At 50.2% G+C, this 25,169-nt stretch overlaps 1 protein-coding gene across 1 annotated transcript in view; it reads left to right on the plus strand.

The window, feature by feature from the left end:
- Nucleotides 1-25,169, plus strand: part of APCDD1L (APC down-regulated 1 like) — a 56,828-nt gene extending 31,659 nt beyond the window's left edge. The window contains exons 2-4 of the mRNA XM_008012952.3: nt 12,811-12,949; nt 16,249-16,801; nt 22,319-25,169. Of these exons, the coding sequence (XP_008011143.1) occupies nt 12,811-12,949; nt 16,249-16,801; nt 22,319-23,083 (1,457 nt within the window). The 3' untranslated portion in view covers nt 23,084-25,169. The remainder of the gene's footprint in view (nt 1-12,810; nt 12,950-16,248; nt 16,802-22,318) is intronic.

The following is a 25,169-nucleotide window of genomic DNA, read 5'->3' on the forward strand; positions in this document are numbered from 1 at the left end:
ACTCTCACTTAACTTATTTTTAAAAATAATCTCTCTCTGTGTGCCTTAGCCTCATCCTAACAGCAACCCAGGATTGACGTGTCAGTTATTGAATTGAGTCAAAATAGACATGAAATTAATCCAATGCAAAATGTCCACCATGGACCCCTGGAACGGTGGGCAGTGCCACCCAGGAGGCACAGCCAGTGTGGAAAACACTGCTTTTCAAAGCACACACCTGATCTCACCCCCTGCAAGCCCCCTGCCCACCTCCTGGAGAACATTCCAGCCCCGAGAAGCAGCAGGTAAGGCCTCCCTCCACACCTGCCGCTCTGTGCTTCTCTAGCTCTCCCCATGACAACCCTCTGTACGGTGCCACCATCACGCATGGACTAATTACATCCTCCTCCATCTCTCTCTGCTGGTTCACACCTCCCTGCTACCTTTGCAGCTCCTGCCTGGAGTGCCCATTATAGCTCTCTCCATGTGTCAAGCAGTTTCTTGTCTTGCAAGACCTCAAAGCACATATAGGCAGTGGGGCCCCTCTGGAGGCCCCTCTTCTCTTTGAGCTCCTTTTGGTAAACTGGACCAGTATTAGGCAGAATAATTGGCTTGGAATGTCAGACCCTGAGCCCTTGTAGCTGCCTCTGCGCTCTGCAACCCCATGGCCAAGCACATAGTACGTGCCCAATAAATGCTGAGCCAAGGCCAGGGCTGTAAGTGCAGGTGGAAAGAGGCTAGGGGCTTACAGTTACTGGACCCAGTTTTGAATTTAGGCCTCTCCACCTGAGGGTTATGTGACAGAGGCAAGATACTGTCAGGCTTTCCCTTCTGAGCCTCCGTTTTGGGGTCTGTAAGATGGGGGCAGTCATCACCCCATCTGGAATGTTTTTGATAAGGGTCGAACAGATCCATGAATGTGGGCTTCGAAGACTCCAGAGCTTGACCAAAAACGTGCATCTTGTTATTGTGGTGGTAACCATGATACTCTGATGACTCACCCGCTGTGGTCATCCAGTTAGCACTGCTTTGTCCCCTTCCTGAGCTACATGTGCTCTTCCCAGGGTAAGAGCACAGCTGGGCCGGGGTCATGAGGGAAGGTGAGAATTACAAGCCTGTTTATTTAACATTTAGGAAGCCAACACATTTTCCTGTACCTTGTCTGCAACACTTAAGCCAATATTTGCGTCTTTGGGATTCTATTTGTATGGTAATTTAAAAATAGGGTGCGGACTTACAGCGGGTCTTTCTCCTGAAACTCTAAAAGCACATTAATTTTCTAGATGGTAAAATAATGCAATAATTAAATATTACCATTTATCTTAAAATCTGGTAACTCCTAGCAAAATGGGTTTTTCGAAACATGATGTAGGTTTTCCCACAAAATTGCACTCTAGGGAAATTTCTTAGTTTGAATGTATGAAAGAGACCACGAACTTAATCTCAACACAATGTAAGAAAGATTGATTTGTTAAATTACAATAATTTTCTTGCATTTAAAATCTCAGTGCTTCCTGTTGCAGCTGACCCAAAGGCCCCCGTATATGTGTCTTTGGGGAGAGGCCCAAGGAGCCGAGATGTCTTGTTTCATTGTTTATGAAGCTTCCCACATGCCCTTTTATGTGGTTCCAACTGGAGCTTTTGTTCTGTTGTTGCAAACTTCTCTGAAAGAGGCAACGCTAGGTGACCCTTCGCCCTTGGCTTCAGTCTCTAAATACGTTTTCTGTGCGAGTGGAAAGGAAGATCTCCCATGTGGAAGAAAGTTTGGGCACCAGAGCTGGCCTTGGTGGGCTCCTTCTTCCCCAAGGACTGGGTGGAACGAGGGAGGTTGGGTGACCCTGGGCTGGAGGCCGAAGCTGGAGCCGGCGGTGTGAGGGTTCGCCACAGTATCCCAATCGCCCCTACCAAAGCTCAAGAGGGCCCCCTTGTGGAAGCTCCCAAGAACAGCTCGGTGAGTGGTGTGTTTCCCCCCACACTGGGGTTCCTCTCAGTCACCCCCGACATCTTGGGGCAGGTCTCAGATCCAAGGATACTCAATGGAAACCACCATCCTCCATCCCTATCTCCTCAAAACCTAAATATTTGTGCGACACGACAAGATTCTTGGCCCCTCTGGGGAAGAGCTGGTGGAGAACCAGTTGCCAAGGCTCCATGAAGAGTTCAGTCCCTCAAACTGGAATCCCAGGAGTCCTTCTCAGGCACCCTTTCTGGGTTCTGAGGGGTCTTCACCGTGATGTATACGAATATCTTCTTTCTTGTTGAATGTGTCAAAACCTTGTGATTATCTTGCCAAAGTCCTGTTCTACAGAACAATGAAAGCTTCAGCCTTCTGCCAAGAGAGCTAATAAGAGTTCAGTCCAACGGGAGACTCCCAGATACACATTCTGTTTGGCAAACATTGACTCCTAACTACACCCCTTAGGGCAGTCACCAGGAAATTCAGTGAGATCCAGGCACGTTCGGAACCCCTTTTACACAGTGATGCTACAAGCTATCATCATCCCCTCACCGGCTCCTCCAAGCACCAGGTGGGATGTTGGCATCAGTGGACAGCATTGGCCAAGTTTGGTATAAATAATGTCTACAGACCAACGTGCAAGCTGGGAACACAGCAGCTAAAGTTGGGCTAACGAGGCCTTGTCTCCAAGACACCGGAACATCTGGGTGAAAAGGGAAACGCTCCCATCCATCACCCTGCTGCCTTGGCTCTTTAGAAACAGCTGGCCTGTGGCTGGGATGTTCCAGTTTCCAACTGGGTGGGAACCTCAGCCAGAGCGAGAGTAATTAGTGTTATCATGGGGCCGAGGGAGAGTTTTCATGTGCACAGTTTTCATTCTGGAACATTCCTAAACAAACAAACAGAAAAACCTAGCATATGAGCCAGGCTTGGTGGGCCAGAACTCATCTCCCCAGGCCCCCATTCTGTGGACTGTGCACTTCCTTTCTCTCAGCAGGAGAGGCTAAGCAGAGGCCTCAGGGAGGTATCCTCAGTGACCACCCGCTTCCTCATACACAGCATTTTCCATTGTGATTTAAGCACATGTCACACAAACATGACGCAGTCACCTTCTCCAGGTGGAACCAGGCAAGGCCCACCTTTGTCCTCCATCCCGTGCTCCAGCCTGACGTAAGACTTTTCATGGAGAACTGGGGGGCCAGTAGTGAACCAAACCCTGTCCCTTTGATTGCCTTTCAACCCGCGGCTTCTTAATCCAAAGGACCTTCTGCTCCTCACATCCTCAGACCTGCTCTCCTAGGTACCCAGTTCCTCTTGACTTTCTCAGGGCAGCCTTCAACTCTCTGAGCACACTGAGCAGAGGAGGGCACATTCCAAAGGGCTGGGATGCTGAAGGTTGCGGGGAATGGAGGGTGCTTTTTTTTTTAGAGCATATCATTTCTGTGTTTCCCAAGATAGCAAAGTCCAACCCACTTCCCAACCTGCCTCCCAGCCCTGAACACAAAGATTCTCAGATTAGGTGGATGAGGAGATTCAGTTATAGCCAAATGAGAGACATGTGAGGTATCTGAGGACCAGCCATTCACACCAGAGGTTGGGGGTGGGCTCCTTAGAATGCAAAGGGTGTCTCCATATTTCTGTTTGCTGATGCAGCATCCAATAGTAGCGTCCAATCTGCAGCCTTCTCGGGGGAGTTCTGGTGGAAATCCCACATGCCTTTTGTGCAGTGACTTCATTGGAAAGTACATCTCTGGCTGTAGCAGTGCTGTGATGGCTCTGTTTCCATAGCCAGTCTGAAGCTTACTGGCCACACAGCAGGGGCCACCGTCGCAGCCAGCATATCTCCATTTGTAAAAGGCAGCCTCCTCTAATCAAGAGAGGTTATTTTTTGGGTGGGGAGCCATTGCTGAAATTTTTACTTAAAATATGTGTAAGTATCCTCCAGGTCCACACATTCTAGGTGAATTACCTCAAGCTGACAGTTTTGAAATAAACTAAAGGGTTTCAGACATTTTAAGAAAAAAAAAAATAGCAAATCTTAATCCAAACCTCAGTATATAAAACAGAGCAACAAGTAGGGACCGTTTGGGCTAAAGCTGGGTCAAAGACTACATCTTACCTACTGGGTTACCCTATCTGTTTCAAAAATAGCCCCAGGAGTCTTCAGAAGCCAACTTGAAAACATCTGATACAGCAAAATGTAACATGCATGCTCCATCCTTGAGCTAGAGCTCTGCTGTCTAATCTGGCAGCTGCCAGCCACATGTAGTCACAGGGCACCAGAAATGTGGCCTGTCTAAATTGAGTTATGCTATAAGTATAAAATATACACCAAGTTCTGAAGACTTGACATGGGGGAAAAAAAAGCACATAAAATATTTCATTAATTGTTGTATTTGTTACATGTTGAAATGTAGTACTTGGAGCCAGATAAAATATATCATTAAAATTGATTTTACCTGTCTCTTTTTAGCTTTTTTAACATGGCTACTAGAAAACATGCACCAATAAAATCACGTGCAGGGCTGACATTTATGGCTTGCATTATGTGCCTATGGAGCTAGTGGAGCCTTCCTGGGGGGTGCAGGACCATGTCAGGATACTGGTTTCACTAGGGCAGGTTCCAAGGGTGAAAAGAGGCTTTGAAGCAAAGCACCTGGCATTCCCTTCTTAGGCCAGATCCAGCCTATCTAAGCCTGTGACATGATCTGATGCTCACACACTAATCTCCCTTCACCTACTTCTCTTTCCTCTCTACCTGCTTGGATCAGCCTGGGCCTCCAGCCTGCTGGGAACTCCCTGACTGATCACCCTTTCACCCTCAACCAGATTCTTGGCAATCCCAACAACTGTAAACCGTCTCTTTCCCCCCTCCTGCTTCAAGCCTGACTCTAACAGCCATATCCAGAGAGGTGGGAGAAGGGTCATCAAGGAACTCACACACGTGCTGCTATGGACCACAAGCCATTCATTCATTCAATGAAAAGTAGTCATTGTAAATAGCATGTATTGAACACTTAGTATATGAAGGCATTGTCCCAAGCACTTTCCATGACTTAACACAACAAATACGTATTGGGCATCCATCAGGCACTGTGCCAGGTGCTAGAGAATCAGCAGTGAGCAAGATAGATGAGGACTCAGCCCTCAGGAGGCTGGCAGAGTAGTGGAGTCACAGTGAGAGGAAGGGAGAAATGAGGGAAGGGAAGGGAAGGGGAAGAGGGAGGGAAGGAGGGAGGGAGGGAGGGAGGGAGGGAGGGAGGAAGGAAGGAAGGAAGGAAGGAGAAAGGAAAAAGTTAAGAAGCCTAAAGTGACAGCCCACTAGCAGTGAGCACACCTAACACCCAGATCTTGGTTTCTAAACACCATTTTCCAATAAAAGGAATCAGAGCTCCTTGGAGAAATGGCCAGTTTCAGGGATGGGACTGAAAACAATACAAAATGAGCCTGGAAGATCTTCTGGCACCAGGAAATGAGGAAATACTCCCCCCAAAATGACAAAGACATACAGAAAGGACACAGGAGATTAACTGGAGGAGCTCCCAATGACCAAATCAGGGACAATTTGAGCCACAAAATAAATAATGATAGTAATGTGTTATAATCAATAAAGTAAAAATAAATATTCAGGAGTTCATAGTAATATAAATAATTGAATAAAAAGATAAATGGGAGAGAAGGGACAGTACATTTTTACAGCACAATTACAGTTAATAAACTCAGAAAGAACTGGGCATAGTGGCTCATGGCTGAAATCCCAGCACTTTGGGAGGCTGAGACAGGCAGATCTCTTGAGCTCAGGAGTTCAAGACCAGTCTGGGCAACATGGTGAGACCCCGTCTCTAAAAACAAAAATAAACTCAAAAAGAGTAATGGAACTAGAGAATGACCATTTGGAAAACAACACCAATAATAATTGTAGACAAGAATCATTGACACTTATCAATAGATGCTAAAATTAGTGGGGGAATGTATAATGAAGTACAAGGTATTTCCATTATCTCTGAGTATAGCCCCATAAGGTAATTATTAATCACAGAGAGAAAAGTAGTAATTTAATAGTAGAGAAACTTGGTAGATGCCTCCTTAAGCCAGTGATCACAGTCAAGATCACCAGGAATGGGATGATTGCCTTGGTGTGCCTCCTGAGATGATGCACTGGGAAGGATACACCATCACTTCCACGGCATTCTTACCAGAAACTCATGAGCAGAATTTACTCATGAGGAAACATCAGACCATCCCAAACTAAGGGTACTACAAAATAAGAGCCACTACTCTTCAAAAGTGTCAAAGTCATAGAAGACAAAAAGAAAAGAAATGTCTCAGATTGAAGGAGACATGACAGCTCAATACATTGTGGGATCCTGGATTGGATGCTGGACCAGAAAGGGGACATTAATGGGACAATGGATGAAACTTGAATTAGGTCTGTAGACTCGTTAAGAACACTGTATCAATGTTAATGTCCTGGTTCTGATCATTGCACAATGTCTGTGTAAGATGTTAACCTGTAGAGAAACTGGACAAAGAATACACTAGAACTCTTTCTACCATTTTTGCAACATTTTTGTAAGTCTGAAATTATTTCAAAATGAAAAGTCAAAAAAGTAAACCGAAGCAAGAAAGCAGATAATAAATGCTAGATGTGATGAGTGCTGCACAGGAGAGAAGAGAATGGAGTGAACAGAAGAGGGATGCCTGGAAAGGATGTGCTGCCAGGAAATGCCATTTATGCTGAGACCTCCGTGAAGACGGAGAGCCCAGCACAGAGCAGAGAATGGAACAGCACAGGCAATAGCCTCAAGGCAGCCAAAGGTTTGCCCTTTCAGCACTAGGGACTCACAGTGGAAAAGCACTGTGGGATGGGGTGGATGATCTGGTGGTAAAAAGGCAACCAGTTTCAAATGGCTTCAGAGGCTACACAAGAAAGCTTGAACGTTGAACCGAGTGCACTGGGAAATCATTGAAGTTGTTGGCCATTGTTTAAATTTCCATCAAGACATTAGGGATGGTTTGAAGTTATACTTTGATGTGAGCCTATTTGATTAATGCCAATCTCTTCAGGAGAACAGGAATTCTGACCATCATGTGCAGCCATATAGAACCAGAGTCCATTTCAGTTCCAGGCATACAACAGGCATTCAATAAGTATTTGGGGCCGAGTGCAGTGGCTCACGCCTGTAATTCCAGAACTTTGGGAGGCCGAGGTGGGCGGATCACAAGGTCAGGAGATCAAGATCATCCTGGCTAACATGGTGAAACCCTGTCTCTACTAAAAATACAAAAATTAGCCAGGCATGGTGGTATGAGCCTGTCGTCCCAGCTACTCAGGAGGCTGAGGCAGGAGAATTGTTTGAACCTGGGAGGCGGAGGTTGTAGTGAGCCGAGATTGCACCACTGCACTCCAGCCTGGGCGACAGAGCAAGACTCTGTCTCAAAATAAATAAATAAATAAAAATAAGAGTTTGTGTGGGGGAGAAGAAATGAATGAACGATAGTTGGGTCACCTGGGGGACCTCAATTTTGGATGGTCATTGTTATCTGCTGTGGGTTGAATGTAACCCCCCAAAAAAGATATGTTTGAGTCCTAACCCCCAGTACCTGGGAATAGGACCTTATTTGAATACAGGGTCTTTGCAGACGTCATCAGGTTAGGATGAGGTCATGCTGGATTAGGATTAGGGTGGGCCCTGATCCAGGGATTGGTGCCTTTATAAAAGAAAGGAAAGGGAGATTTGGACACAGGTGCAGACAGAGGAAACACACAAATAGGGAAGAAGGCCATGGGAAGATGGGGGCAGAGACTGGCATGATGCAGCCACAAGCCAAGGGACACCTGGAGCCACCAGGTCCTGGGAGAGGCCCTACCCACACCTTGATTTCAAACTTCAGACTTGCAGACTCCAGACTGGGAAAGGATCGACTCCTGTTGCTTCAGCCACTCAGTATGTGGTCTTTGTCATGGCAGCCCTGAGATGCCCAGATGCTCTCCTTTTGCGTGCCTCAGGTGAGGTGACCAGTTCACCTTGAACTGCTCCTCCCTCCATCTTCCGTGCACCATCCTCAGGCCATTTACCACACCACGAGTCCCTTGTACATCTACTTATTAAATACGATTTCATTAAAATATAAAAAGAAAATAGTTAAAATAAAATACCTAATATTTTAATATCAAGTTCAGATCAATCCCCTTTTAAAACTCAGTCCTCAGCAAAACAGGCCGTGCAAGCACAAGGTTGTTACGGTAACTACCAACACTTTTAACACCTCCTAAAATCGATGCGTCACTGTTGGAATACGAAGTGTTCGCATCGCGCCTAAAATCACCTCGCACCCCACCCTGCATTCATTAGTGCCTTGCTTCGAGAACCTCAGAACAAGCAGATTAAAAGAGAAAAAAGCTACTTTTCTTTTGCTTTTTACCCCTAAAAGAAAGGTACCTGAAAAGCTGATATTTCTCCATCTGCTCTGGCTACAAAGCTCACATCTTTTCTCCGCCCTCTTCTCTCTTTGATCCATACCTGCATTTTTCGTGATCTTTGAAGAAAACATAAATGGTGGCCCCAGGAGTGAAACCTGTCTAAGCCTCCACTGTTCATCTGCAAAATGGAATAACCACACCCACCTAGGAGAATTGCTGGGGAAGGGAGTTAAGAGAAGGGCACAGAGTGTAGGATTCCATCTTTATGAAATATCCAGAATAGGCAAATCCACAGAAGCGGAAAACGGAGTCATTGTTGCCGAGATCTAAGAGGAGAGGGGAGCGGGAGTGACTGCTGATGGGCACAGGGTCCCCTTCTGAGGTGATGACAACGTTCCGGAATGAGATTATGGTGGCGGTTGCACGGTATTGTGAGTGTACTAATGCTACCAAATGGTTCACTTTAAAATGGTGCCTTTTTTCTTTTTTTTTTTTTGAGACTGAGTCTCACTCTTGTCACCCAGGCTGGAGTGCAATGACATGATCTCGGCCCACTGCAACCTCCGCCTCCTGGGTTCAAGTGATTCTTCTGCCTCAGCCTCCCAAATAGCTGGGATTACAGGCGTGCACCACCATGCCCAGCTAACTTTTCTACTTTTAGTGGAAACAGGGTTTTACCATGTTGGCCAGGCTGGTCACAAACTCCTGACCTCAGGTGATCCGCCCACCTCGGCCTCCCAAAGTGCTGGGATTACAGGTGTGAGCCACTGTGCCTGGCCGACATGGTACCTTTGATGTTAGGTGTATTTTACTGGGTGTATTGTTGTGTTTTATTTGGTTAAGAAGCATCTGTCTGCAGAGGAGTGACAATGGCCAGGTCCCTCCACTCCTCCGAACTGCAGTTTCCTCATCAGCAAAATGGGTTCATTGACCGAACCCATGTCACAGGTGGTTGTGCCAATAACACCTGTCAATCCTTTGGGCTCTGCCAGGGTACTGACGCACTGCCGCTGGGAGGGCTCAAGGTCATAATGCAGATGAAGCACCTGACCTTGGGCCTCCCACTCAGGAGACGCTGGGCACCACTTGATGATCTCAAGACAATCTTAGCCGAGTGCCCACACTTACGTGTGTACTCAGTGAGTGTCCTTTCCCCGGAAGGCCCCAGGCAGGTCCATATGGTATTTGTTCATGAGGCCTGTTTCTGGTGCTCTGATTCAGGATGACACATCGGCCTCAAGCAGGTCATATTTTAAGCTCCGGTAGCCTGGTCTGAGCAATTGGGAACTCTAGATTTAATTCTTCAGGTAATTTGAACGATGCTATCTAATTTCAAATGTCCTGCTCTTATGAATGCAAAAGCAGCATAATTTTTAATTAGTGGGTAAACAGTAAATAATGAATGACAGTAAGTGGACACCACTGTTAATTAAAAATCCATGGTTGATAAAAATCAATTTGGTCCATGCATTTAACTCCGTCTATCACTTCCCTGCAAAAAGTTGTGTAACTCAACCCACCGCACCATCTACTTTCAGCTGTTACTTCTTTAGTTAAGACTTTTTTGGAGGAAGAGAAAGAGGAAGTGGAGGGAAAGCAAAGAAAATACAACATTCTACCCCAAGAGCTGTGTTGGAGAAAATGTCATGCAATCATTTATAATTGGTCAATTTTGCTTTTGCAACCTTGAAGTTGAGACTTCATGCATGACCAAGAGGCGACATGATGCTCCTCAAGAGGTGCCCGGCATTGCTTCGCATTTGTGTGTACATGTTCCGAATGCAGCCACATTTCGCTGTATCTCAGAGTCTCCCAACATAATTAAATCCCAATTCCTCACAGAAAAACAAGATAAATAAAATGCACTCGGCAGAAACACAGGATCTGAGGATTCATGACAAAACACCACTTCAAGGGCCATCTAGTCTCAGTGACTCCAGGGAGGGTGCAGGGGGGGGAAAAAAGTCTTGTTTTCTTTTGAACAGAAAAACACTTCCTCAAGAGCCCAAGTTGTGTGGAAACAATGACAAGATAATTTGCAGGACCCCTTCACTATTTCACTCTGAAACGTAAGCTGGATTTTCCTACCAGGCAAATATTGCTGACCCCTTTTGATCCTTTTCCTCGCTCTGTTTTCATCCATTCCCCCAAATCAACACTTTTGGACAGGTTTCATTGACACTGGAGATGTTCAAATTAACCTGCAGAATTGAATCCAGGGAACCCAATGTCTTCTGAAGAAGCAGATTGCAGAAGCCCCCAAATGCACGAGGTGTTGACGCTGACGTGCACCCATCAGCTCAGGACTCCTGGCGAGTTGTATAGGGACCTGGCCCAACTTTGGTGCCTACCCACGCACTACAACGTACTGCAACACATTTCTGCAAATTAGACGTGCTACGTTAAGACAAAACAACCACAGCCTCTCTCTTTCAAGATCCTGCTGGCATTTCATTCACTTGGTAGAGCGGCCCTGAGTGCTGATGAGTCGGTGTGGTGACACCTTGGCCCTGGCTGGGTGGCTATTTGTTTTCATTTCTCCTATTTGGCTAATTAAAGCCAATCATCAGTTGCAGGATGAACCAAGATTACAACAGGCACCTTGGGCTACACCAGCATTTGTACTCGTGCCTTCGTTTATTCAGTTGGCCAATGTTTGTTGACTGCCCTGAGTTTTACCCCGCTTCCAAGTCAGCCTCTTCTGTGTTCTCTGGGGATGTAAGACAAGCACCGGTGAGGCCGCCACAACCTGAAGTCCAACAACCTGGGCTCACATCCTGGCTTTGCCACATCCGGGTGGCACGTGTCCGGTGGAAGCTAAGCCCATCTCTGAGCTGAGTCTGTTTCTCTGCCCATGAGAGGAAGATAACACTAACACTGACTCCAGGGTTATTGCAAAAATCAGATGGGAATAATGTATAGAAGTGCAAGGGGTCCGCACCCAGTTAACAGGTGCTGTCATCCCCCTCGTCATCATCAGCGTCACTCCTGCCTTCTCAGCTGATCACTGGGGACCCCAAAAGTCTCCAGATGCAACCCCCAACCTCAAGGGAACTGAGGAATCCACTCTGCCTCATTTTCCTAAAATACCCCTAGGGCACAGAGAGTTTGGGGTCAAGCAGCTCTGAGGGGGCAGTAGGGAGCCCTCAGCTCTTCTGAACCCCTGCTGGGAAGGTCTGCCTGCGAGGCCAGGAAAGGGACAGAACATGCCATCTGCTCACTTCTCAACTCAGCCCCCAACCCCTCCCAAGGCCTCCTGAAGTTCCTGCCAGGCCCCCACATCCCCTGGACTGGAGCCCTAAGACTCAGCCCCTCCTAACCCACTCCAGCCCCAGGCTGGGTGGGAAGAGCCATGCTTGGAAGCTTCACTGCAGGAACTGGGCCTCCAGGGCCAGGCCAGCGCCCCTGAGCACAGCCCGTGGCTGGAGTATTTGGACGCAGCTCACTGCCGAGCTTCCCACAGCATCCCGTCATCTGGGCCATCTCAAGCCCGTCAGCCCCGAGTGGAGATGACAGTTTCTGGGAGAGCTGCTGCTCTTTAGCAGCTGAAGGTCTTGGCACTCTCACCTCTGAGCAGCCCAAGAAGGGATCGTGAACAGCCCCACACCCGGGCTTGACTTGTCTCCAGGCCCAGCCAAGCTCATCCAGGGGTCACTCCAGAGGATCTGGAGCTTGTGCTGCAGTGCCTGCTTCCCGTGTCCATCTTCCAGTCACCTTCTGCCCTGAGCCCAATTCCTCCCCTGGTGTCCAGGCTTAGGGAGCCCTGAAGAAGGGCAGGGCCTGCACTGTTTGTCCTCAGACCTTGGCCCAGGCCTCTGTAGTGGCCATGCATTCTTTCACTTGCCACGCGTTCACTGAGCACCAAGTAGACAGCAGGCACCCAGCACCAGGTGAGACCTGAAGCCAGTGGCCTCAAGGGACCTGCTCTGTGCTGGGAGAGGCCAAGCAGCCCCCAGGGCTCCTTGGCGGAGGGGAGTGGTCTGCTCTGGGGATGGGCTAGGGCCCCACTGTCCCCAGCACCTTGGGTCCTGAGTCCCGAGTGTCCTTTGTCCAGGATCGTGGGTCCTTCCGGCACCTGCGGCAGCACCTGGTCACGGCTGGCAAGCCCGTGGAAGTTCTGGGCTTCTAGGAGTCTGCTCCACGCAGTAGAATTCTCAGAGGCCTCCCAGCCCCAGAATCTGGGACGGTCTCCATCTAGGAGGCTTGGATTCCAGGGTGATCACATCTGGGAACCCAGGAGGAGATGCGTCGGAGAGGCTGATTCTAGGATCCTCAATATGGGGAGCGCATCACTATCTCCAGAACTGGGGCACCCTGGGGACAGGGCTGCGATGGAGGGTGCGGGACAGCCCTGCCTGGCTGTCTGTGGCCACAGTGGGGTTGGGAGGGCAGATGGGGTGGGTGTTCTTGGGGCATGCTGGGGTCTTACTCAGGTCTGTCTGCTTTGCAGCCCACACCGCACTGGTGGCTGGGGAGGCTGGGGGCAGCCGCCTGCGCTGGGAACCCCGCTGCCAGCCGCCTTTGCCAGATAGAGTGCCCAGCACTGCAATCCTGCCCCCACGCCTCAATGGACCTTGGATCTCCACGGGGTAAGACCTCAGGTCATCCTGACCATGGGCCCATGGGCTCGGAGACTTCTACCTCTCTGAGACTCGGTGTCCAATCTTTGAAATAGGCATAATTCACATAGTTATCCAAGAGGCCTGCTATCTGCCAAGCTGCTGGCGATGCTTGCCTCCCCTCCCAGACTGCAATGGGAGGCAGGGACTGTGTTGGGCATCACGTCCATGGACAAAATCCATTCAACACCTTGAGCACCTATTATACAAACCTATTACGAACTGAGTGCCCAGGGTCAGCAGTGGGACGTGCCCTTAACATTTGAACACATGAATGAATAGTATAAACTTGAGATTGCACTAAGCTCTTCAATGAAGGAAATAAAACCAAGGATGTGATAGCAAGTGACCTGGAGGGTTCTTTAGAGACCGATCAGGGGAGGCTTCTTGGAGGTGGTGACATCAGCTGAGAGCTAAAAGGAGAGGAATCAGCCATCTAGAGGGCCAGGGAAGAGCCAGGCAGAGGGGGCAGCTGGTGAAAGGCCCTGGGGTGGCCGGGCGTGGTGGCTCAAGCCTGTAATCCCAGCACTTTGGGAGGCCGAGACGGGTGGATCACGAGGTCAGAAGATCGAGAGCATCCTGGCTAACACGGTGAAACCCCGTCTCTACTTAAAAAATACAAAAAAAAAAAAAACTAGCTGGGCGAGGTGGCCGACGCCTGTAGTCCCAGCTACTCGGGAGGCTGAGGCAGGAGAATGGGCGTAAACCCGGGAGGCGGAGCTTGCAGTGAGCTGAGATCCGGCCACTGCACTCCAGCCTGGGCGACAGAGCGAGACTCCGTCTCAAAAAAAAAAAAAAAAAAAAAGAAACGCCTTGGGGTAGGAAGTGGCAGGCCAGGGAGAGCCTGGGTGCACCCATCTAATTCTGTCTAACCTGACAGGCTCACTCGACATTTCAGAGGCTCAGTTGCTGCTTTGCGGCCAATGGACTTTGCATTCTCTCCTCATCTGTGGTGCACAAACCCTACAGCAGCCAGCTGAGTCCCCACTCCTGGGGCAGGGATTGGGGAAAAGCGTGGCCCCCTCCACACCTGGCACATTCCTCCTTCCCCCAACATCCCCTCCAGGCCAGTCCCATTCTGGGGTCAAGGACTGGCCTCTTGGTGTCCTTCCTGTACCTCCTGAGGTCAGGCAGAAACTCCCAACTGCCAAACATCTGCTAGCGCTTTGGGTGGAGGAAGGGATGTGAGTTCTTCAAGGCCGCTTCGAACACATTTGCAGGCTCAGCCAGGCTGCAAGCAGTCCCCACGCCCACGGCACAGTCCAGGGGGGATCCAGGCATCCACTCGCCAGGGTCACCCAGACAGAACTGGGGTGCAGGAAGAGAGGACACTGGTTGCAGCCCGCTCCTGCCCCAAGACAGTAACATTTTGGAGCAGTTTTTCTAAGAAATTTCTTCTAGAACTTTCTTCCTTGAAAGTTCCCTGCCATGCTCTCCAGACTGACCTTGCTGCTTCCTGGGAGAAGAGTGGGAAAGGGTCCTGAGCCTGGGAACCATCGAGAGGTCCAGTGTGACCTACTGTGTCCTCTCAGACAAATCTCCCCTCTCCAGGCCTTGTCTGAGACCGTCAGGGGTATGGTCACCCCTCCTATTTTTAAGTACCTATACTAGTATTTACTTATCATTTTCTGTAAACCAACTTGCTTTTATTTACTAAAATATATTCATTTATTTTACAGCTTTATTGAGGTGTAACTGGCATACATTGACAGTGTAATGTGATTATTTTTAAAGAAAATGTAATATTATCCTGGATATGGGGACCAGAGCCACTTGTCATAAATTAAAGGTAACTGTAAAATTAAATTCAACGAAAACAAAACAACATAAATCCTCTCTACATCCGTTGCCGACCCGAGGCTCTGAGTTGCTCTCTCTGGGAGAACAGGGAGGTTGGCACTAAAGACACATTAGCTCTGAACAGAGAATTTCCCCTCAACATTATCAAAAAGATGGAAGAAAAGAAAAGGGAATTATTTCGTTGCTGGGTGATAACATGTTTCCTCTGCTCCAACAGCCCTGCTACAAAAAACATCAAGAAAATAGGCTGGGATCACGCCTGTAATCCCAGCACTTTGGGAGGCCGAGATGGGCAGATTGATTGAGGTCAGGAGTTCAAAACCAGCCTGGCCAACATGATGAAACCTCGTCTCTACTAAAAATATAAAAATTAGCCAGCCATGGTGGCACACGCCTGTAATTGCAGCTACTCAGGAGACTGAGGCAGGAGAATTGCTTGAACCCAGGAGGCAGAAGTTGCAGTGAGCCGAGATTGTACCAGTGCCTGGGTGACAAAGTGAGATTCTGTCTCAAAAAAAAAAAAGAAAGTAGCAGTACAAGAGGGTACCTGGTTAGAGTAAAATCGTGAGGAAGGTGCCTGCTCTTTTTTCCCCCCTGACTTCATCCACTGTCCACCCCACCTGCACCCTCAGTGGGAAGTCCCAGAGGCCTCCTCTGCCCCATCCCGGAGCTAACCGCGGGTCTAGGAGTCACTCCTCTTTCTTCTCCCTCCAACCCCTTCCCCTGGATCTGTTTGCATCACCAGCAAATGGAGTCTGGGGCCAAGTTCAGCCCACTTTCCAATTTTGTAAATAAAGTTTTATTGGCATACAACCATGCCCATCCATGTACATGTCATCTATAGCTGTGTTAGCTCTACAATGGCAACTTTGAGTAGTTGCGGAAGAAACCACCCAGCCCACAAAAACAAAAATATTTATTACCCAGGCCTTTACAGAAAAAGTTTGCCGACTCCTGGTTTATATCTACAAGCCCTGTCACAGGCAAGGATGAGACCTGGTCAGGGCAGTGAGCCTAGAGAAGGGGAGACAGGACGGGCCACCGTCATTCCTGATCACTACTCTCCCCTCCCTCCATTCACTCAGCAAGGACCGCGGAGGGCGCGGGGCCGGCTCTGGGCCAGGTGCCCAAAGTCCAGTGGGGGAGGAAGCAGGCAGGGCATCCCGGAGCTCCCAGGCCTGTGGGTCCCCAGATGGTTGCAAAAGGGCCTCCAGTAGGGCAATTCGGATTGAAGGAAAGGAGAATGAACTAGAAGGCTTGTGTTGAGGCCACGAGGCATCCAGTGCAAAGCCGCAGTCCCAAGGGTGGCTGACTGAGAGCAGTGAGGGGAACTGAAGTTGGAGGGGCCCAGGCCTGAGCTGAGGCCTAAGAGGGGGATTAGGGGGAGAACGGAGCCCAGCCCAGAGGAGAGAGGGGCTCGCGGCATGGTGTTCCCAACATACCCAGCCCGTCTCCTTCCACCCCTGCAGCTGCGAGGTGCGCCCAGGACCGGAGTTCCTGACCCGTGCCTACACCTTCTACCCCAGCCGGCTCTTTCGAGCCCACCAGTTCTACTACGAGGACCCCTTCTGCGGAAAGCCTGCCCACTCGCTGCTCGTCAAGGGCAAAGTCCGCCTGCGCCGGGCCTCCTGGGTCACCCGGGGAGCCACCGAGGCCGACTACTACCTGCACAAGGTGGGCATCGTCTTCCACAGCCGCCGGGCCCTGCTCGACGTCTCCGGGCGCCTCAACCAGACCCGCGCCGGCCGGGACTGCGCGCGGCGGCTGCCCCCGGCCCGGGCCTGGATGCCCGGGGCGCTGTACGAGCTGCGGAGCGCCCGGGCCCAGGGGGACTGCCTGGAGGCGCTGGGCCTCAGCATGCACGAGCTCAGCCTGGTCCGCGTGCAGCGCCGCCTGCAGCCGCAGCCCCGGGCGGCGCCCCGGTTGGTGGAGGAGCTGTACCTGGGGGACATCCACACCGACCCGGCCGAGAGGCGGCACTACCGGCCCACCGGCTACCAGCGCCCGCTGCAGAGCGCACTGGTGAGTGGGGCGGGGGGGGTCTCGGGGGACAAGCTCGGAGCTCAGCCCCGCAGCTTTGCAAGATCTGGGCCAGCCCAGGGCTCTGGCTGCCCGGCTCTCATCACTGCCCTTCCCCACTCTGGTCCACGTGCCTCAGGACATTTGCGCACCCTGTTCACGCTGCTGGAGACATATTTTTTCAGCCTTTACAAGGCTGGCGGGCCTCTGGTCGGCCTTCCCACGCTGGTCCTCCCCAGCCCCTGTCCTCGTGGGCACTGCAGGATCTCGTTTCTGCCCCTGCTGGGCACAGAGGCTTGGGCGGGTGTCCCCCTCCCTTGGTTCTCGGCTGAAATATCCACTCCAGTTCCCATTCTACTGTTCCCCGTTTCCCGAGAGTGACCTTGCCAGCTCTCAGCCCGTTCTGAAGCTCTGTTGGTGACTTGTTTATTGCCTCTCCCTCTGGCGCTAGGTCCTTCACAAGGGTGGGGTCACAGCGGGCACCTAGCACGACGGGTCAGGCACACGATCAGGACCAATAAATGTGGATGGATGAATTAGGGAGAGGGCAGCTTTCCTCCAGGGTGCCGCTGGGGCCGCGCACACCAGCCCTGATGCCGGTCCCTTGAAATCTCAGTGCGAGCCTCACACCGACCTAGCCGCACAGCCACTGGGGCGCCACTCCCACCCACTCCCAAACCAGACGGCGAAGACACGTGGCCTGGGCTTCTTGTGAGAAGGCCGAAAGGGATCCGTCAGGTGTGGGGGGAGCCCGGGGTTCTGCATTTCCAGCAAGCCGTCCGGGGTGTGGGGAGGCTGCAGTCTAAAGGAAACCGCCCTGTCTTTGACATGCTCCCCCTTGACTCCAGCACGAATTTCATTTAAGCTGATTAACCTAGATTTTAGATGAAGCCATGGCCCGCATACCATCCTAATTTGGGGAAGATCTAGTAGCACCCCACACACACACTTTTTTTTTTTTTTTTGCCAGGTGAGCAAACAGGCAGAAAGAAACATAACTTTACTGTATAATGGCTCCTGGCACATAGCTCAGAGCCTGGCTCCTACAAGGGTGTGGACCTAGGACCTTCCCAGTGTCAGAGAACCCTCTGGTGGCTGGTGAGGCCTAAGGACCCCTCTTCAGAAAATCTGTTTTTAAAAGCATAAGAGAAAATACGTGGGATTTAAATGAAAACCAGTTCTATTAAAATAGTTACCCAAGTTTTAAAATATTAATTTGTGATATAGAAAAACGATAAATGTGAAATCTTTATTTGCCCTCATTTCAAAGCAGGATGACTGCAAACCATGTTTCCAGTACCTACAACGCTGTTAGCGTCATACAAAGTCAGAGGTTCTGCTGACGCTACTGGGGCGTGTTGCCTCCATTTACAATGAGAAGAAATGTTAACTTTTATTAGTGAAAGGTTAGTGAAAATGAAGTTGAGGTTAGCATTCCAGGCGAAAAACCTCTGTACAAGGCACCCAATGCGTATTTCTTGAGTGCACAAATGAGCAGATGGAGGGAGGATTGATGAATGGGTGTGGATGGATGGATGGGTTCAGCATCCCCATGAAATCCTCTTGGAGCTCTTAGGCCACCTTCACATCATTCAGCATGTATCTGTTGCCTACTGTGTACTAGACATTCAAGGAACTAAACCAGATGAGGCAACTTCTCACCCCTGGCAGCAGCCACTTGTCACTGCCCCAATGTGGGAGCACTGTGGATGAGACAGACCGGAAGCCTGCCTTCCTCCCCCTCCCCCTCCCCTTCTCCAAACCGAGGATCTCAGTAGCAGAGGAGGAACATGACACGAAGTTCTCATAATCAGAAAATCAGCCTCAGAGTTCTTTTTATGACCTCGAAATTATTCCCTTTTTGGCAACCAATGTTCTAGGCTGGTGTGGCGTTAATCCTACTTAGTTCAGAGAAGGCGCTAGTGGTGAGTTGATTACCGGCCGCCACCACCTCATTAGGAGGGGAAACTGCTCTGAATGCAGAGAGGACAGATCCCCCGGGGCTGCGGAGGCTGACAATTTCATGCGTCCCCAGGCAGGACTCTGGGGCCATGGCTGTCCCTGCTCTCCCTGCTGCCTGGCTAACCCGGGTGGCCAATCCAGCCCGAAATGGGATTGAGAAGCAAAACACATAGAAATGAATGCAGAGATGAACAGTGCCAGATGTACAGACCTTAAATTAAAGGTCTGCTCACCAGCGGCTCCTCTCCTTGGGGAAAAAAAAAGAAAAAAGAAAGAGAAAAGACAGATCATTTCAAAGAAGGAACTGCTGCAGAGAAATCCCCAAGAAATGAATCGGTTGTTGCCTTACGCTCTCTGGGGCCCACGCCCTGCCCACGACCCAAACCAGATGGTAAACATGAACATTTTTAGAAGTTAATTTAAAACCAATTGGATCCCCAAATTCATTGCCTGGATATAGAATCCTAATCAATCAGCCAACTCTGGACCAAAATTATCTGAGCCTGGTGTCACCTCTGGGGGTTAATTAGAAACTGTTATGTAGTGTTTGAGAAATAACTTTATGTAACAGGCTTAAATGAGTAAGAGTTTGGTTTCTGTACAAGTGTGAATTCTGCCTGCCGGGGGCCTTGTTTACTAACGCAGGAGACTTCAGACCTCTGCAGAAAGATGCCCGGAAGACTTCCCATGGAGCCGGGAACCTTGTCTCACCACCTTCAAAAGCACCAGAGAAGGAAATGCCTTTTCTCACCCCTCTTTCACCTTAAAAGTTTGCTGGTTCTCCATTTGCTTCTGCTCTGCAGAAAACTGCTTGCCCCAAATTACTAACCAGCATCCCCAAACGCCCTAGCTGCAGAGAACCTCTTTTGTTTGTTTGTCCTTTGTGGTGGGTAAGGAGAGCTCTGGGATTATTTTGCTGTAATGCATTACGTCCTCTCAATATACATTAGTGTGACATAGAGTCAACTCCCATCAGCTGACATCCCCATCACCAACACTCCAGCTAACTATCAAGCTTGCTTGCTCATGTCACAAACATTTTTGCAGCCATTTGCTAGCATTTCAGAGAACCATCAAGCTCTCTGGGCCAAAATCCCCATCACCAAAGCCAAGATGGTCTCCAATGTTATATAAATCAAGGAAACTTAAGGTTCATTATAGAAATAAAAAATAACAGCTTATAAAATGACACCCCCCCAAAAAAAAAAAAAAACACTGTTATCAATCATCCAATCATCCAATATTTTCCTTCTAAACCAGAACTTCTAAATGTTACTTGTCTGGCATGAAACTCACTCAGTACTGTATGGAACTCAGCAGTGCTATACGGAAATCTTGGGAGTTTTGCAAGAAAAAATATATTGGAGCTAATTTCCCAGCTGGGCCCTCAAAACGCCCCCTTCCTGTGCCTGTCCTGGCTGGACTGCAACTCTAAGTTTCCTTCTGGAATGGCAACAGCAGGAGATGTTTGCTTGTTCCCACATCAGCTTTGACAAGTTCCAAGGCCATTTACCTTCCAGAACGGTGCTCTGGCCTCAAGTCTGGGCAGCAGCTGCTTTTTTAGAAACAAAATAGGAGAAGGGGAAGGAGAGGGAGAAAGAAGGAAGAAGTCTGTATCGCATTCCTTTTAGTGTCTGCGGAGCCTTTTCACTCCAAAACGCAGACTACTCCCACGCAATTTAGTTTAGCATCTGTTTCCTGTTAACGTGTTTTATGGTAAACGCAGCTCACGAGAGTTTGTAAGGCAGGGACAACTGTAAATAAAGGCAAAGATGGAGGAAAATCAACTCATAGCCTGGGACAAGTGAGGGTGTGGCGGCACCTGTAGACCTAAGTGTGGTCGGTTTTCCCTATAACAAATAACATGAGAATGAACATCTTTGAGCCACAGCTCTTTATGAGATTTCAATTATCTCCTTTGCACAGACTTAAGCAATGGGTTTCCAAAGACATATTTTTTATTTTTTTATTTTTTTGTGAGACGGAGTCTTGCTCTGTCACTCAGGCTGGAGTGCAGTGGCACAATCTCAGCTCACTACAGCCTCTGCCTCCCAGATTCAAGCAATTCTACATCAGTCTCCCAAGTAGCTGGGATCACAGACGTGCACCACCACACCTGGCTAATTTTTGTATTTTTTGTAGAGACGGCATTTCACCATGTTGGCCAGGATGGTCTTGATCTCCTGATCTCGTGATCCATTGATCTATCTGCCTTGGCTTCCCAAAGTGCTGGGATAACAGGCGTGAGACACTGCACCCGGCCTATTTTTTTTTTTTTTAGATGTTGTCTTGCTCTGTCCCCCAGGCTGGAGTACAGTGGTGTGATCTTGGCTCACTGCAACTTCCACCTCCCGGGTTCAAGCTATTCTCCTGCCTCAGCCTCCCGAGTAGCTGGGATTACAGGCATGTGCCGCCACACCTGGCTAATTTTTGTATTTCTGGTAGAGATGGGTTTTCACCGTGTTGGCCAGGCTGGTCTTGAACTCCTGACCTCAAATGATCTGCCCACCTCAGCCTCCCAAAGTGCTGGGATTATAGATGTGAGCCACCACGCTCGGCTCAGACATATTTTGATGGCTTTTGATCCTTGTTGCCATATTCACTTTCCATGGGGTAGGTAGAGCAAATGATGTGCACCTTCCACTGTGAGATTTCTAAAGACAAAAATCCTCTATTCTCTACCTGTAGGGAAGATGTAACCTGCTATGAGCACAGGAGAGTGGGAGCTCAGACAGCCGGGTGCAAGCCAGGCTGCATTTCAGCTGGTCTCTGCCACTTCCAGGCTGGACAACCTGGGCAGTCCAGCCGGTCCTCTGGGTGTCAGCTCCCTCAGCTATAACATGTACCAGTTGCCCGGGAAGTGCTTAGCATAGTTCCTGGCACTTCGGAAACACCTAGAAGAGTGAGCTAGAAAAAAAAGATCAACTTTCACGGTCAAATTCCAGGACCAAGCAGACTGGGCATGAGCAAGGACAACTTCTGTCAGGTCCCAAGACGAAGGCCACCTGTGCTTCCATTCATTTCTCATTTATTCATGCAACAAATGTGTGCTTGCTGCGAGCCAAGCCCTGTGCTGTGGGGATGGGGTAGCCGCAGAGGCAGTCCCGGCTTTCTAGGGCTTTTTAGGACTGTAAGGCATAATGCGTTCCAGTTTGATGAGGGGCGAGGGGTAGAGAGAAGAGAGTCTCAGGGGGTGGAATGAGGAAGATAAAAGAGGGTGATGTGCCAACCCTGAGCCCCACCTTATATGGGGCATTCGGGAAAGCTCTCTCTGGTGCCCAGCAGAGACCTAGTAAGAAGGAGCTGGCGGGGAGTTCAGACGGCAGGAGACCCAAGGCCCGAGGGATACAGGGGCTGACCTCCATCAAGGAGGCCCTCCTGGCTGAAGCAAAAAGGCCGTCCTGACTGAAGGCAGGGAGTGAGGAGAGAGAGAGGAGGGAGGGACAGGCCGCACCTCACTCTGCCTTTTCACCCCTACAGAGCTGGGGTTCCTTTCCAGGCTGCACCCCAACTTCTCCCTGTGGGACAACCACCGTTTTTCTGTTTGTCTTTCGCCAGCACCACGTGCGGCCGTGCCCAGCCTGTGGCCTCATTGCCCGCTCTGATGTGCACCACCCACCCGTGCTGCCGCCCCCTCTGGCCCTGCCCCTGCGCCTGGGCGGCTGGTGGGTCAGCTCGGGATGCGAGGTGCGCCCAGCGGTCCTGTTCCTCACCCGGCTCTTCACTTTCCACGGGCACAGCCGCTCCTGGGAGGGGTATTACCATCACTTCTCAGACCCAGCCTGCCAGCAGCCCACCTTCACCGTGTATGCCGCCGGCCGCTACACCAGGGGCACGCCGTCCACCAGGGTCCGCGGCGGCACCGAGCTGGTGTTCGAGGTTACACGGGCCCATGTAACTCCCATGGACCAGGTCACCACGGCCATGCTTAACTTCTCTGAGCCACGCAGCTGTGGGGGTGCAGGGGCCTGGTCCGTGGGCACTGAGCGGGATGTCACAGCCACCAATGGCTGCCTGCCGCTGGGCATCCGGCTCCCACACGTGGAGTATGAGCTTTTCAAGATGGAGCAAGACCCCCTCGGGCAAAGCCTGCTCTTCATCGGACAAAGGCCCACCGATGGGTCAAGTCCTGATACCCCAGAGAAACGCCCCACCTCCTACCAAGCACCCTTGGTGCTCTGTCGGGGAGAAGCCCCCGACTTCTCCAGGCCTCCGCAGCACCGGCCATTGCTGCAGAAGCACCCCAGCACAGGGGGTCTTCGCGTAGCCCCCCTCCCACTTCTGCCCCTAGTTCTAGGGCTGGCTTTCCTCTACTGGCTATGACATTGGACTTGACATCAGGATGGTGGCTCTGGACACCCATTCAACTCTTCAGACTCCCTCCTGGAAACTGTAGGGAAGGAACCATTCTCCTCTGCTCTGTCATGGATGGATGCACAGCCCCACTGCTTCCAAACTCTGCCTGCATTCCATGTGGCTTAGGGCATGAGCTTAACACCTGCAAAGCCTATACCACATCCCACATCCCACATCCCACATCCCACATCCCACATCCCAGTCACGCACTTGGACGCGGCAGTGATGTTCATTGCTACGTGAGTTTCTAAAGATCACTCCCAATTTTTCTAGTTTCCTTATCCTTGGCAGCCCGCCAACAGGTGCAGTCAGGTGGCCACACGGAACCACCCCCCTCTCCACGCTGCTCCCCGTTCTTCCCATCCTGACCCTTGGGATTCCAAGATGGGAGCAAGAGGAGACCCTGAAGTTCTGCCTAGGGACAAGGCCTACTGCTCTGCCATGTCTGTAGGTTGTTGTTTAAAGATTATTAATTCCAATTTAGCAATACGATCTCTAAGTGGTGCCATGAATTAAAGATGCCACTTCGGGCTCTCAGTGCTTCTCAGCTTTCTGGCGAAGGGCTTGTGTCTTCAGAGGCAGCTCAGCTTTCCTGAGTCCTGACTGCTGGCATTCGTCTGCATCTGCCTGTGCTTCTGTGAGTCAGACCTCAAGCTGCCAATACTGCGTGTGGATAAATCCAGTTTTCCCGGGCCAGCATACAAATGAAGAGGACTCCATCTGAGCTGAGAAGTGTGGCCTCCCCAGAGCAGGCTGCAGCCTCCAAGCCTCCCTGGCCCAAGCGAATGCCAGTGTGCACCAGGCTGGCTGCTGGGGGCAGGTCTTTGGAGGGGAGCAGCGTTTCCAGCCTTCTGAAAGTAGTTAATAGTAATGACCGCCATAACACTAACATGCTCTGCAATTCGCCCTGCCCAGCCATGCTCAGTTGCCAAGATTTCCTGTGCTTGCCTGACAAACGAAATCTCCGAATGTGTATCTTTGGGCCCACCCTAGGGAGAAGTCGGGGTCGCCAGGCTACATGGCGACATCTGGATAGCTCCACCTTGCCCAGCCTCCTTGCCATGATCCTAATATATTGGTGTCCTCTGCTCAGAGGGGACTGTCATCATGGTGGGAACAGACTGTGCCTCTCCAGGGACTCTACCCGAATTCCCAGGGCCTCATCTGTACACTGAAATTAACTGGCCTCCTGGTGGGCCCGAGGGTTTTCAGGACTGGGGGCTGATGACTCACCCCCTCCTTCCTCCTCCTGATCTCTAGCTCTAGCTCTTATCACAGATTTTGAACAATTGTCTGTGAGGTTAATGATGCTTTCAGAGGGAAGCCCTCATCCTCCTTGAGATTGTGTGGGGTCCAATCAGCCTGCTGAAATTGCTCCCACTTATTACCCATTCTTCTTCTTTAAAAAAAAAAAAAAAAAAAAAAAAAAGTCCATCAAGTTAGCATTCTCTGTAGGTCTCAGACAGCTACCAGTGTTCCTGGCATATTTACCAAAGTACAAGAAATAATTACATTATTTACAGTTTCAGACTACATCGGGGTGGGGGGAGCTCCTGTTGGGGACGGCGGTGGGTGTCGATGATGTGTCCACGGCTGAGCAGGTCTTGTATCTGAGACTTGAAGCAATCATGCCACCATTTATCATCAAATTTAAACCTTTTAATAAAATTAAACAGCCTGAAAAATGCTCTTGCTGGTTATTAAAGTCAACCAAGGGAATTATGGTTCTAAAGAAAGGAAGCGGAATGTCCTCCAGAGAATGTGTGAAAGAGAATAAAACCAGTGGAGGTAAACCCTAGCTCTCTCAGTTCTGCTCTCCTGTCACTGCCTGCCCTGCTGAAAACCCCCCAGGGGCTTCCACTGCACTCAGAATAAAAGCCTGACTTCCGGCTCACTATTGCCTGCCAAGGCTCAGCCACGCCTCCCCATGCCCTGGCCACACTGGCCTTCTTTCTGTTTCTTGGATCACAGGAGCTGTTGCTGCCTTGGGGCCTTTGCACAAGCCCTGACTTCTGCCTAACATCTCTTCCCCAGACCTTCAGAAGCTTAGCAC

This window comes from Chlorocebus sabaeus, chromosome 2 (assembly GCF_047675955.1).
Source record: "Chlorocebus sabaeus isolate Y175 chromosome 2, mChlSab1.0.hap1, whole genome shotgun sequence".
In the NCBI taxonomy this organism is placed as follows: domain Eukaryota; kingdom Metazoa; phylum Chordata; class Mammalia; order Primates; family Cercopithecidae; genus Chlorocebus; species Chlorocebus sabaeus.